Raw genomic sequence first — 15578 nt, 5'->3', positions numbered from 1 at the left:
GCCTTTTGGCTCGTGAACTGCAAAAAGTGAATGTGAGCGTAGCTGCTATTCAGGAAGTACGGTGGCCTAGATCCGGAGAACGTGAATTCCGGGCGGTGGATCCCATCGCCAACACTTCCTTCAAGTATCATATCTATCACAGCGGTGGCGATAGGGCAGAACATGGAGTAGGGTTCATAGTGATCGGGAAGCAGATGAAGCGTGTTATGCGGTGGAGACCGGTAAGCGACCGCATCTGTGTATTAAGGATTCGGGGCAAATTCTTCAACTACAGCCTGATCAACATCTATGCGCCAACCAACGATAAATCCGATGACGTGAAGGACGCGTTTTATGACAGTCTCGATAAAACTTATGATGAGTGCCCAAAACACGACGTGAAGATTGTAATCGGAGATGCAAATGCGCAGGTCGGGAGGGAAGATTTCTTTCGTCCAATCATTGGTACAGAGAGCCTACATACAGTAACCAATGATAACGGCCTGAAACTGATAAACTTCGCCGCTGCTAGAGGTATGGCCATCAGTAGCACCTACTTTGCACGCAAGAATATCCGAAAGCACACCTGGAGACACCCAAATGGCGAAACTTGCACCCAGATCGATCACATGTTGGTGGATGGCCGGCACTTCTCAGATGTCATTGATGTAAGGACTTTTAGGGGGCCTAACATTGACTCAGATCATTATCTTGTTGTCTGCAAAATTCGGGCGCGTCTATCGACCGTTACGAATTCAACGAACCGGAGATCGATGCGTTTCAATATCCATCGCTTGTCAGTAGAAGGTGTTGCTGCAGAGTACCGCCAGAAGCTTGATGAGCGGATTAGCGAAATCAACGTGAACGAGGACCTCAACAATCTGTGGAACACAATCCACGGAGCGGTGAACACAACAGCACAAGAAGTGATAGGTACAGCTCAAAGACGACCACGTAATGGCTGGTTTGATGAGGAGTGCCAGAGGTTGACGGATGAGAAGAACGTTGCCAGAAGCCGGATGTTAGTGTCTGGTACCCGGCTGAACAGAGAGCGGTACAAGGTAGCAAGGGCAGCTGAGAAACGAACCCACCGCAGAAAGAAAAGGCAATACGAAGAACGCGTGATTGCTGAGGCGCAAGAAAGTATGGAACAGAACGATATGCGAAGGTTCTACGCGACTGTCAATGGTGTGCGGAGTAAAACAGCGCCATCTCCCGCCATGTGCAATGACCTTGAGGGGAATTTGCTGACAGATAAAACAATGGTGGCTGCCAGGTGGAAAGAACATTTTGAGACATTGTTGAATGGAGAGAGTGAGGGAGTATCGAGGAACAGAGTAAACATCGCAGACGACGATCAAGCTGTGGAGCCTCCAACGCTAGACGAGGTTAAAAAGGCAATACGTGAGCTGAAAAACAATAAGGCTGCTGGGAAGGACGAGCTCCCGGCCGAACTTTTCAAACACGGAAGTGAGCAGCTGCATCAAGCAATCCACCGTATTCTAACGAAGATATGGGAGGACGAAGAACTGCCTGCTAGCTGGTTGGATGGCCTCATTTGCCCATTATTCAAAAAAGGGCACAGACTCGAGTGCGCCAATTATCGAGGAATAACTCTTCTGAATTCGGCGTACAAAATACTGTCACGCGTTCTGTTTAACAGATTGAGACCGCTTGAGGAGTCCTTCGTCGGTGAATACCAGGCTGGTTTTCGTGAGGGCCGATCAACGACGGATCAAATGTTTACCCTGCGTCAAATCCTTGATAAATTCCGGGAGTACAACTTGCAGACTCACCATCTGTTTATTGATTTCAAAGCAGCATACGATTCAGTGAAGAGAAATGAGCTTTGGCAGATTATGCTAGAACATGGTTTTCCGGCGAAACTAATTAGACTGATTCGCGCAACGCTAGATGGATCAAAATCAAGTGTAAGGGTTGCAGATGAGATTTCGACCTCGTTCGTGACCTTAGATGGATTGAAGCAGGGTGATGCACTTTCAAACTTACTGTTCAACATTGCTCTTGAAGGAGCGATTAGGAGAGCTGGTGTGCAGAGGAACGGTACCATCATCACACGATCGTACATGCTCCTTGCCTTTGCGGACGACATCGATATCATCGGAATTGACCGTAGAGCAGTGGAAGAGGCGTTTGTGCCTTTTAAGAGGGAGACGGCGAGGATTGGGCTCACGATAAGTTCTACCAAAACGAAGTACATGGTAGCCGGTAGACACCGTGGGAGCAATAGTGGTGTTGGTAGTGTAGTTTTGTTAGATGGTGAACAATTTGAGGTAGTGGAAGAATTTGTGTATCTTGGAACACTAGTGACATGCGATAATGATGTTACCCGCGAGGTGAAGAGACGTATTGCAGCTGCAAACAGGGCCTTTTACGGATTACGTAGCCAGCTGAAGTCCCGTAGCCTGCAAACGAAAACGAAATTCGCTCTGTATAAGACGCTGATACTTCCGGTAGCCCTCTACGGCCACGAATCGTGGACGTTAAAAGAGTCTGACCGGAGAGCATTTGGTGTCTTCGAGCGTAAGGTGCTGCGAACAATACTCGGCGGTAAACAGGAGAATGGCATCTGGCGGCGTTGCATGAATCACGAGTTGTACCAAGTGTATAACGGTACGGATATAGTGAAGCTTATAAAACACGGCAGACTACGGTGGGCTGGGCATGTAGTGCGGATGCCGGAAGAACGACAAGCAAATATTATATTCAGCAGAGAACCCGGTAGAGGTCGTCGACTCCGGGGTAGACCTCGGACACGTTGGCTATTTGCAGTTGAGGAGGACATCAGGTCGCTAAACGTTCATGGCGACTGGAAGCGATTGGCGCAGGACCGAGTCCAATGGAGAAGAGTACTTCGTTCGGCGTTGAATCAACCTGGCGATTCGTAGCCCATCAAGTAATCGATTATTCGAATGAAAATCGGCCATAACTAGATGAATGTGAAACGTCATTTCAAATTTAAGGTCGTACATAAATAATGATACAATTTGAAAGGGACCGGGGCTAATCACAAATTACGTCCCCATGGTAACTGAAATAAACACGAGTGCGGACCGGCTGCTCTTACTCTCACTCTGGGTAAACTCTGAGCTTCTTGCGTCGAACAAAAAAGTCATCCCGAGTCTCGAAAAGCGCACCTCACGTCAAATCATCCTCTCGCTGAAGTTCACTCTCCCTCTCTCTCGAGAAGTTTTTGTTTACTTCTTCCATATTCCTTCCGCCACTCACTCGACTTGAGGGCTGGCTAAACTCGCAGGACAAGAGTGTTTTAAAACCTCCAGTTAGTTTGATGAGCTTCAGTAAGCCTGGTATTACCGCTGTCAGTTTGCTCTATAAAGTGTCTGATTGCCCAAAAATGTCAAAATCATGTGAACTATGGTGCATCTATATGTGGTTGACAGGGAATAAAGTCCCCCTGCTGGAGTTGGCTGGGTTCGATTCCCGGGAATGTTTCGGGTTGGAAAATTTCTCGACTTCCCTGCTCTCACCTAATACCTGTGGAAGTGCATCTAGAACACTAAGTTGAGAGATCACAATAAGCTAATATGAAGAAGAAGACGAACGTATTGGCGGTGGTTCAAAGAAAGGAACACCAACTTCATGTAAACGCTGATCCAGGAAGTGTTTATCTTACGATTGAAAAATCAATATCGATTTTTTCTTCGAAGAACTTCTTGTCTAATTGTATTTATAAAAGATGGAGCATCTCCTCTGATGAATATGTCTATATCGTTATTAGAAATATAATCTAAAAGGTACTCACCTTAACAACTTCACCTTCTACGTAATAATCATCTAAGTATCCTTGCACCCGGGATAACATTCCCTCCATTACTTTCTGGAAGATTTTTGGTGGCAGCAACTAACCTGAACGATAGCATTTTAAATCGGACAACTTCAGTACTTTCGGATTTCAAAAATTTCAACGTCAATAAATTATGTTACATTTTTCATTATTGTATTCTTACATTGTAAGTAGTTTTGGTGATAACATCTAATTACTCCTTCGATCATAGATTCTACTGACTATATTTCACTTTTATACGTAGCCACAATATTTACAAGTTGTACTTTTCCTCTATGTAATAAATATAACTTTACAATAACACGTGTTTAGAAACTTCATCTGAGCTAAACTCGTAAAAATCAACTGACATCTAGAAAGCTAAACTTAAATTCCAATTGCCTCTGTACAGATGTTAGTTCATAGCGCACCGCATCTTATCATAATCCTTATGACATACAAAATTCATCCTGAAGATCATTCTGATAAATGCCGTGTATTTCCCAGCGGTTGACCGTCCATCGCTCACCGCACGCCATCAATCTGGCCTCGTTCGTGGGCTCAAATCGTTTGGTCGTCGTAGCCGTAGATAAGGCTGATATTGTCCGGCAGCGGATCCATTAGTTCGACTATTGGATCCGCTGGCTTTTGTCAATCGAGCACATCCTTCAGCTTGACGTACAAACAGCAGGACAGTATCATGCCGAACACCTGAATCACGCAAATCCCCAGCCCGATGGCACCCAGCAGAATGAGGTTATGCTTCAGCTCGTCTGCCATCTTGTAGATGCAACCCTGCACGAGATGGGAGTGAGAGATGGATTGAGTTAGAAATTTTCGCCAAATTGACTGGTTTGATAAATTTGAGTGCATTTTCTCCGCACTCCTCTCGTACCGTGTAGGGAATGTTGCTTGGACCGTCACTGAGGCCGCACTTTGGTGTCATGCTGAGGCAGCACGAATCCGGCACCCGGCGGCCTTCGGTCGGTCGGATCAGGTCCTTCCGGCGAGACCGCAGCCACACGCTGTAGCGCCAATCCTCGAACCGGACGGCACCGCAGCAGCTGAACTGGAAGGCAACAGAATGGAAGTTTAATGTGATGAATGTTTCTGTTTTTTTATGGTTTTAGAAGCCATAGGTGTGTAGGAAGGAAGGTACCTCTTGCTGCATCCTGTCGATGGCTTCGGTATGCCGCTCGCTGACACCGTACTGTTCCATGAAGGTGCTGTTGAGGCTGTGCTGCAGCTCTAGTTCGATCTGCGTTTCGTACAGGTATGCGAGGCCACCGACGATGGCCTCCAGCAGGAAGACGAATAGCAGTATGAAGGTGTACTAGAATAAAGAAAATGGATTTCAATTTAGAGTGATTGGTTCGCGGAGGTAAGCGATGGTGTAACGCCGAAATGTATGCAACGCTGGCGTGGTGAGGTGGGTTGAATTAAATCAACAACTCTCCCTAACTCGATATACTCGAAGGGACTATCGAGTTAGGGAGGTGAATTTTGGATAATTGTTTGGGAAAAGTGGTCAAAGTAGCGGATATGCATCGAGTAAGGGAGAGTTGACTGTACTTGACCAGCACATCGCCTGTGTGGGAATGGTCTAACTTATGGAGGCTGATGAGATTATACTTTTTGCTTTCATTTTTTTAGAATCCCAAACAATCGAACATAACAAAAAATTTGTTTAATAAAACATACAAAATTGAGTTTGTATTGTAAATTCGCATAGTCAAAACTACAGGTTATTGTGCGTGAATCGCTGGAGGAGGAATTGTTTTAAAAATAAATGGGAGAAAAAAAGGATGGGGAATGCGCTGCCGGATATATTGATTTGGTGAGTACGTTTAAAGTCTCTGACAAGAAGAGTTGCGACCAGATGGAAACGTTAACTGTCCAATTGATGTTGACGGAATAATTAATATTTTTATTTTTTTTTATCTCGATACTGTCATGGACTTCAATTCATAGTTATTTTTGAGAACCAGAGTGACCAGAGATTTACGTGAGCTATAATCTATCCTACTCACGCCCTTCTAAATCACATTATTCAATATTGACATCGTTCTGATATTGTCTGACTTCCATTGAATGCGGTTTCAAGCATTTTAATTGAAACTTAAATTCTTAAGAAAAGTTATATCTCCCCATGGGTGGATAATTTAGATTTTTCATTACTAAATTGATGCTTTCACAAGTAGAAAACAGATGTTATGCAGGTGGAAAAAAATAGACAATCCTCATACAAGAAAATGGATGTTTTAGACTCCAACCTTATCATGAATGATGGTTTTTCAATCCGCGCCGGGAGCTACGCATATTTCAATGTCCCCTCTGATGGGGCTTCTTCTCCCGTCGGATCATATTTCAAGCGAACGACAGTAACCGTTAATAGGCGTGTTTCTGGAAACGGAATCCTTGGATCACGCTCCGCTATCATCGGCATTCGCAGCAGTATAGTGCTAAGAAACTGTGCTCGTCCGGCGCTGGAGCAACAGCTAGTATAGTAATTAATCGATTATAAACTTGTCGCCGGGCTACTTAATAGAGCATTTATCAAAATGATTAATTACACGGTGGCGTTTTGTGTGTTTGTTTAGATTCATCGAGCGGAACCTTGATGGCAGAACAAACCGAAGCCTGCAGTCAGTATTGCGTGACTTGGCTGCGTTCGTTGAAGTTGATAGGCGGTGGCGGCCGGAGCGCTTGATAAATCAAGACCGAGTGAGTTGAAGAAAAGTTGGCGCCATTCACCGAGACCTGCTGCTGCCCTTAAAGGACCATCCATCATCTCCAACAATGTAATTAAATATGGGAGAATATGCGGTGTTGTTCGACACGTCAAATGGACCGATGACATATTGCGATCTGGCAGTTGATGCACAAGGAAGTGTGTATTTATCTACTGAAGATTGCATCTTCATCGGAGCAACCTAATTTCCCCGCAAAATTCCATTACAATTACCCCGTAATTGCTTAATCACGCCAATGCCACCGTAGTGGAACAGTTCACCAAAGGCCATTATAGGTATACCTCCAGGGGCAGCTACATATCCCTTTGGCTCGTAACGAACCACTTTGGTTTGCGTTGGCGTTGGTGGTGGTGTGACAACTTAATCGTTCCCGTGTCACGAGCAGAGCTTCTCACCTTTTCAAACCACAAGGCTCTCTCGGCAGCAGCAGCAAGGATCCATCCACTTCCACTGCACTGGCCGTTGTTGAAAAGCTGCTGAGCAGGGTCGTTCGTACATACAAACGTTCCGAGCACCGAATTCCACGTTCGCATGTCGCGCCAAGTAAACTGTCTTTGGAATTTTTGGCTTACCCCGCAGCAACAAGGGGATACCGGACGAACGGACGAACGGTCCGGAGCTGATTGCGATAATAACTATCCTTTGATGATGGCTTGTCGAGTGTTCTGCTGTGACCGGCTTGGTAGAGCGCCTCCGGTAAATGAAGATTGAAATGTGGCCGGTCGGTTAGGCGGGTCGTGCGAAGTGCTGGCACAACATTACTTCTCCCAGGATCCCAGGAGATGCTTGCCGTTCTCAAGTTCCGCGTTGATGATGTGGTCATTTTGAAATAATTTAATTTAGACCTATACCGCCGGTATCAAGAGGGCTCTTGGTGCTCGGGGGTACTCATTCATAGTTACCTTCCTCTCGGAAAGTAATGAGAAAACATACCCCGTAGATTGGAGCCCTGCCTGGTTCACCCGCTTCACGTGTCCAAATGTAGGTTAAAGGCATTTTCGCACGTCATGCCGTGGGGGTGAAAAGGGGTTCTACAACGCACCGACATAACCACATTGTTCTCGATGTGCTCTGTGTAGTTAATGTAATCAGCCAAACGGACGTGAACCCGGCCACCAGTCAGTCAGTCAGTCAGTCTGACTGGTCGAGAGGTGTGAGCGAAACATGAACATTATTAGATGACATAAATCATCGTTAATAACATGAACCATTCAAGAGAGGCAGAATGGATGCTCTTTGCTTTCTATCTTCAGTATCTACTGTACCGCGAGAATGAATTATGGGTGCGAATTACATATGCTGTGGGAGAGAGCGAGCAAGGTGGAAGGTAATTGGATACACGTTAAACATGTGCGATATGTCCGGGTATGATGCTGACATTTGATTTTCAGGCAGTTGTTTTTTGGATAATGATGATTGGTTGCTAGCTATTTGGTGGATCCAACTCTCTGACAAAAACGAAGGGTGGGACCAGAAAATTTTAAACCTTTGCTCAAGTTAATCATTACTCAACAAAATTTGCCTTATTAATAAATTCAAGCTGAACATTGCATTAGGTCCTAAGTAACATTGATAGATTCTCTTCATCGACTTTCACTTTCGTTAATAACTTGGGTATAGAACCGTTTCTTGTCATGTTTGTCGTTTTAGAAGATAGATAATAGCTTCTTTCATTAGACTGGCCCATATTTATATGGGGCCTAGATTTGTGTCATTAGGTGAGAAAACCACTCTCTGAAAATTTCATCTCATTCGGATTTAACACGAGCTGGCGCTTTTGATTTAAAATTTATATGGGGATATTGGTTGAAATGTATGGAGAAATAATATTCCTTCACTCTTTCGTGCATAGAACTGGTTCAGCAAACTCGATTAAGCTCAAAATTTCAACACACGTTGCTTAAACTATAAGGAACAACTTTGCTGAAAACAGCATCACGATTCAAGTTGGTATTATTTTTATTTTTTTAACGATCCTGCGCACCTCCAGGGGTGCAAAGGGCCTTTGTGAAAGATTTCCATCCTGGGCGATTTCTAGCTTTGGCCTTGACCTGTGCCCAAGTCAAATTTCGGTCAACGTTCTTAATTTCACTGTTTAGGCTCCGCCGCCACGAGCCTTTGGGTCTGCCTCTGCTGCCTCTGCTGCGGCCGACCCACCTCCACTTCCGTTCACGAATTTCTGTCTCTATCGGCTTCTGATGGCACAAACGATGAAGCTCGGAATTTGAGATCCAATTGTGGGGGCCACCAGGCACGAATTATGTACCGCAGGCATCGGTTGATAAACACCTGCAGCTTCTGAGTGTTCTCCGCTGATACGCACCAGGCGAAGCAGCCCTCGCCTTCTTAATCCGTGCACCTATGTCGCTCTTGGTGCCGCCGTCCGATGCTATCTGGCTGCCACGATATTGAAAGCTTTCGACTTTCTCCACTGTCTGCCCTGCTACCGTGAAATTGGAACGGTTTTCCGTGTTGAGATCCAACGATTTGGTCTTCGTCTTGATGGTCAAACCTGCTTCAGAGGAGCGTTCCACAAGGTCGTCGAGCTTACTCTGCATGTCAGAGCGCCGTTGTGCTAATAACGCAACATCATCAGCCAGATCGAAGTCGTTGAGATGCTCCATGGTAATAGGATACCACAGCAACCCACGGTTCGGTACACGGTCAACGGCTCCAACCATGATCTCGTCGATTACGATGAGGAATAGTAGCGGTGATAATATACATCCTTGCCTCACACCCGCGATTACCCGAATCGGGTCAGACAAAGCTCCGTTGTGCAACACTCTGCATGAGAAAGCCTCGTACTGCGCTTCGATGAGGATGACGATCTTATCAGGGACTTCCTTGCGTCTCAGAGCGCCCCACAAGTTTTCGTGGTTTAGTCGGTCGAAAGCTTTTTCGTAGTCAATGAATACCAAGTACAGGGACTCTTGGAACTCAATGACCTGCTCCAAGATGATGCGGAGCGTGACACAGGATCTTCCAGCACGGAATCCTGCCTGCTGTCGTCGGAGAGTCGCGTCGATCTTCTCCTGAATCCGATTGAGGATAACTTTACACAGAACTTTGAGAATAATAAACAGTAACATGATGCCTCACCAGTTGTCGCATACAGTTGGACTTTTACTAAGACGCCCTGCATCCAGTCGGCCGGAAAAGTCGCGGTGTCCCAAATATTGCAACATTTGTGAGGATAGCATGGGGTCAGCTTTGAGCATCTCTGCTGATATGCGATCGACTCCCGGGGCTTTTTTGGACTTCATACTTCGGATGGCTGCTTCTAACTCCTGCAATGATGGAGTTTCAGTGTTGACGCGAGTAACGCGCCTCACCCTTGGCGGATCATGCCGAGATGTTGATGGTTGGTTGACCGTTGAAACTTCGAGAAGTTGTTCAAAGTGCTTATCTTGACGAAGTTATCTCTAATGGATTATTTTATATGGATAGCTGTCATAACGACTTTTTTAATAATTATTGTAGCATTGCAAAAACTATTTCTGTTCGCCACGATGGTGATGATGGATTTTTAATATTTGATTTAATAGTAGATTAATTAAAAAAAAGTAGTCTACAAAGGTTTGAGCCTAGCCCGCGTTGGTTTGAGCACTTAAATGATGATGATGGTCCCACCTCTTACCCCTAAAAAGGTTTGAGCAGGACGATTAATCATTAAGATAATTTAATATGACAATTTAACCAGGTTTGCAAACAAAATCGAACTGGTTTCAGTTACAGATTTAAATTCCCTCTAGAGTTAACAGTTGCTTCACAGCGATATAAATGTGGAAAAGCTCAGTCGTCCACCTCTTAGTTCACCTTTTTATCCACCTAAAATATTCATTAGTATTACAAGCAATCAAGAGTTAATGAACAATCAACAAAGCATCCTATTACACTAGTAACCACACAATCTGATGCTATCATAATTTTCAGCAATGTCAGGAATGCTCACGAACCCCCAACATTTGCCAGAAAACTTACTACTAACTCAAGGTATCTTTCAAATAAGCTTCAAAATTGCATTTTTTTTTATCAAATGTTAAATTCAGTCCTCTATATCCGTAACACGTGCGCGAGGCTCAAACCTTTGTAGACTACTGATCGCGCACGGAACTTCGTTTCCCTACGTTGTGATATTTTTAATATATAAAAACAGACCGGCTGTTGGGCCATCCTGCCATCGCGGAGGCATACGAACTATATGCATTTATTCATACGGTTGACAAATAATAACACAGTGACAATTATACATGGACAAGTGGTGACATCTATGGACAGGTAGTAGTATTATGTTATGCTAAGGGTAAAGGCGGTAAACGTCGCTTGCACGAACAACTACTTTTTTTTTAAATATACTTAAATCAAATATCAAAAATCCATCATCACCATCGTGGCGAACAGTGCTACAATAATTATTAAAAAGTCGTTATAACAACTATCCATACAAAATAATCCGTTAAAAATAACTTCGTCAAGATACATAATTTGTCAATTCATAAAAAAAAATCACTGGATATCCGTCCAAAAGACAGTTTTAACGTGTGAAATGCAATGTCTCTTAAATTCTTTTAATTCTGCTAATGTTGTTGCACGTTTAATGTGTCTAGGCTTCGAATTGAAAACATTTATTCCTCTAAAATATAATGAATTCTGTGAAGCACAAGTCAAGAAATGTGGTGTTCTTATTTCATCCGCGTTTCTAGTATTATAGAGAACTAATATACCGGTCGGTTCTGGAATTTGATACGGGATCGACTGTAAACATGCTCTCATCGGTGAACAGGATTACTGGATTTTTTTGCTTAAGGAAGTTCAAGATTTTCTTGCATCGTTCGACTCGTAACTCCCGGATGCGGTTGGTAATGATGTGAGTTTTTTTTCCGTTCCCTCGACTTCGCCCCGCAATCTTCCTTTACAATCTTCCGTGCCTTAAAGTCACTGATCCCGTGTTCCTTTGCCATTTTCCTTATTGAACGCACTGGATTCACCCAAATCTTCCTTTTGATAGCAGCGATAGCCCTCGGAACCCGAGCTGACCTCGGACGACCTGTGGCCACCTTCTCGGATAGTTGTCCATTCTTTTCTCGGTCTAAAACCCTTTTGACGGTCCACCGGGACACTCCCACGGCGATTGAAATGTCTTTTTGCGACATTTGCGCGTGGGACAAATCACGAATACGCTGCAACTGTCAAACTAAGTACATCATTTTCTTTTATACACAACCTACTACGGTATGAGCTATAGGTTATGTGCATGCAAAGAAAACCAAGGCATTGTATGCACAGGTGAAACGGGAATCTTATTTGTACGATGGTGCAAACATTTTCACGCATACGGTAAAACAAGGAGAAGGAACGTAAGAACTGCCCAAGTAACCAAAAGTTCTGATAAAAAGCTATTTATGGCTTGGTTGAAGGTGGTCTATAGAATTCTAAGCAGCCTCATTTTTAAGTCGTTATAAGAACTTGAAAGTTCCGGTACCATAATTGAAGAGCATTCTAAGCAGCCTCTGGCGGAACTTGAACGGAACTTTTAGAAAATAAATTAAAAAAGGTTTTTGTCCTCTACACCAATTCTATATTTAGTTCGCACTTTTATGAAAGTTATTTCTAAAGGCAGGTATTAATGTGTATTGATTTATCAGCATTAGTATTAGTAATGGAGCTGTTTGAAGAATTAAACCCAGTCCTTTTGCGTGAGAGTCTCAGCACGAACCACTACGTCATCTGAAATATATTAAAGTGAGCTGTTGTCCCGCCTATTGTTGGAGTTTTCTGTGCCAGCTGACTGACTTTAGTACGAAACACAACACCTTGATGAATTTAAATTGGTTTTTGCCCACATGGTATTCCATCACACTTGTGGCGCAGTGGTTAGCAATCGTAGATCACATGCCGAATACAAGGGTTCGAATCCAGGAATTTTTGGATGGAATGGAATGTTGCATAAATATAAGAATTATGATTCATTCGGGCCACTGATTATTTCATATTTACGTAGGGGAAATGACGGCTTCGACATGACAGACTATCTTCGGCAACCCAAATTGAAACACTATTTTCACTGGATTTTCTTACGAAAACACTTCGCTGAATGCATGCAAACGATTCTATATGCTTTCAGCTACAATTTGACTATATTTTTACCACTTAGAAAAAGCAATCTAGCAAGGTTTTCTTGAAATGCAACACACGCACTACAAATTGTAGCTGATTTCGAGTTGCCGATAATAGAGCAGCAGATTTACATGCAGTTCAAATGGAACGGTTGCCGAAGAAAAACTGGTTGCCGACAATACTCGCTCTCACTAGAGAAGATTGGAGCTTTGTAAAAGCGTTTCAAAACAGTTTTTGACAATTCTTTCGACTGAAATTGCTAGATCAGCTGGCAGCAAAAGATTGTAAACAAACCAGTACTGCATATGTGTGCGTTACTTAGAGAAAAAGGCTATAGAAAGAAGGTCGCTGCTTAGGTTGCCGAGAATACGTAAATTCCCCTAGATTGATTTTTTTTTTTTTTCCTTTGGTTTGTTTTTTCCGTCGATCTTGTTTTCCGTGCTGAGCACCAATGCTACCGACGTGCCAGGAAGGCAGCTCCCACACCTGGACCCTACCTATCGACCCATCAACTCATGAACCGGGGACCAACGGCTTTACTTCCCATCCGAAGGAAGGCGTGATCAGAGATGTTATGCCTCAGAACATCCCGGCGGCGCCGACTGGGATTGAACCCAGGCCTGCTGGGGTGAGAGGTAATCACGCTTACCACTACACCACCGGCGCCGTTGGCTTGAATGTTCTGTCGGAACTTTATTTGAACTTTATGGAACTTGGAAGTGTTGAATGCGGAACTTTTGGTTACTTGGGTGGTAATTGAAAAGTTATAAAAATGTACACCAATCCCAGTTCAAATAGCCCTGAATTTATCCATAATATGGATAACATCCAATGGATAACATGAAGGAGAAAGAGGAAAACAGAACATAACCCTAATAAAAATTGTATGGTTAATTTGCTTAACGACGTGTTCTGGGTATCATCCAAACCATTTGTGGAATAGTTCAATGATTAGGGTTATCGTTCGTTTATGGTTATTTTTTATTAGGGAAGTCCTCTCGTATCCATCTTTATCGGTTAGAACGATGCCGTTACGGGGAACTTGGTTTCAGACTTTTTTCATGGCTTACAATTTCTGAATCATAAATTAAGATATGATTCCCACTTATGTGGATAGATCTTTTAGCGTCGAACAGTGAACTGTATGATTATCAATCCATAAAATAGTCAGCCCTATTCTTAGAGTTGTGTAACTCTGTATGTATTGCGGTGCAGCTATTGAAAAATACTTTAAAAAGTCTACCTTCCTCGTTTATCAGGGGAGAAGAATCGTTGACGTCTTAAAGGAGGAAAATAATTCTCATGCTCAGACAATTATTATTTTATAATGGACAACACTGCTTTTTTGTTCGAGCAAGATGAAGTGAATAATAAACAAATTTAATTTTAATGCAATATTTTACGTTACACTACAAGCACATCTTAATTAGAATACAAATAATAATGTTGTATATCATCTTAGATTATGGAATTGTAAATATGCACTGGAGAATTCGGATTAGAGATGCCTCTGGTTTGGATGTCCTTACTTACCATGCGCACCATGTTGGTACATGGGAGCCGCATGCGAACCTTGATCAGAATGAACTGAAGTCTTTGGATGAGCGCTGAAGATAACCCGTAGCTTTTGTAGTAGCCGCATGCCATCTACAGGACTAATTCTGCAAAAATATTAAACGAAACATGCAATTAATTGTCGATGTTTATTTTTATTTTTAGATTAGCAAACGTTACTTACCATTGTGACACTAGCATTCACTTTCTCACTTGCATTCACTTGCTAACTGTAATTACATTCACTGCACTTACTCAATCAGTTATTGTTTGAATAATCCTCGAAAATCGAACTCATTCGCAGTCAAACTCAACTTTGAAAATGGAGATTTTTTCCTGCGGCTCGCAAAGCTGCTACAGTTCATTCGCTGTCTCGCCTGCTGTTGCCTTTTTACTCACTTTTATCTGGTCAGTCATATAGTATTTTTCCACATCCTTGCTCTACTTCCATCTTCGGCAGCGTTGGCAACGGTGAAAAAGTAGATGCAGCGAATGCTAGGAAAAGGAATCTAATGAATGTGCACTGATCTAAAAAAGCTGTTCGATTCTTCACAGAATCCAATTGTAATTTAGATGAGTCGCACCCCTCGGGCTTGTGCCAAGTCAGGTTCTTACTAAAAAGTTCAAATTTTGGGAGGATAATCAGGGCCCAATTTGGAACCGTTTGAGCACTGTGGAGCGAAAACTTCGAATTTTGCTTCAGTCTGGTGAGGATGCAAAGAGAAAGTCGACGAAGAGAATCTGTCAATGTTACTTAGGACCTAATGTAATGTTGAACTTCAATTGGTCAGCAGCTTAAACTGTTTGTTGGGTATTACTGATCCCAAGAGAACTTCTCATTTTCAGAGTAAAAAAAGAAGAAGAAGAAAAGTCAGTACCGCAGTTGTCAAACACAAATTACTAAATTTCATTATGCACAACACAAAGTCAGATGAGAAATATTAAATAAATAAATAAATAAGTACTATCAAAGCTACCCCGTTTTACGGTGTATTAAAAATAAGCAAACTAACTTATGCCATTATTCACATCTGATTTAATTTTATGTATATTTTGTCAAAGTCTCATGATTTACCAAAATTACTAAAATTTCCGTTCTGCCGAGACACTACTTAAAGTCACTTCTTCAAAACCTTCTCAATGTTCCTCACGCTCAGTCTGCATTTTACGTGTCTATGCTGCAGGTCAGCACAATACCTGTAGCCGCTGGACCCGAGACGAGCACAAAGACACCCCTCTGGAAATAAAGAATTCACTTCAAGCCATCACTGGACCCGATTCGATCAACAATGGCCATCAGCCAAATAGCGAAACGATAAACGTGATGTAATGTTAGAAATGAAATGTTCCAGCAGACTGATGTCGGG

General features: G+C 43.0%; 1 protein-coding gene across 1 annotated transcript in view; it reads right to left on the bottom strand.

Annotated features, from left to right (window-relative positions):
* Nucleotides 1-4012: 4012 nt before the first annotated feature.
* Nucleotides 4013-15578, bottom strand: part of LOC135706337 (CD151 antigen-like) — a 156880-nt gene continuing 145314 nt past the window's right edge. The window contains exons 4-6 of the mRNA XM_065227954.1: nt 4944-5117; nt 4680-4853; nt 4013-4579 (exon numbers count right to left, since the gene is read on the bottom strand). Coding sequence (XP_065084026.1) covers nt 4436-4579; nt 4680-4853; nt 4944-5117 — 492 coding nt within the window. The 3' untranslated portion in view covers nt 4013-4435. The remainder of the gene's footprint in view (nt 4580-4679; nt 4854-4943; nt 5118-15578) is intronic.

The sequence above is a fragment of the Ochlerotatus camptorhynchus genome, unplaced genomic scaffold, assembly GCF_037179485.1.
Source record: "Ochlerotatus camptorhynchus isolate MF236.1 unplaced genomic scaffold, CSIRO-AGI_Acam_v1.1 ptg000277l, whole genome shotgun sequence".
Lineage (NCBI taxonomy): Eukaryota > Metazoa > Arthropoda > Insecta > Diptera > Culicidae > Ochlerotatus > Ochlerotatus camptorhynchus.
This window is presented reverse-complemented; position numbering and strand designations above follow the sequence as displayed.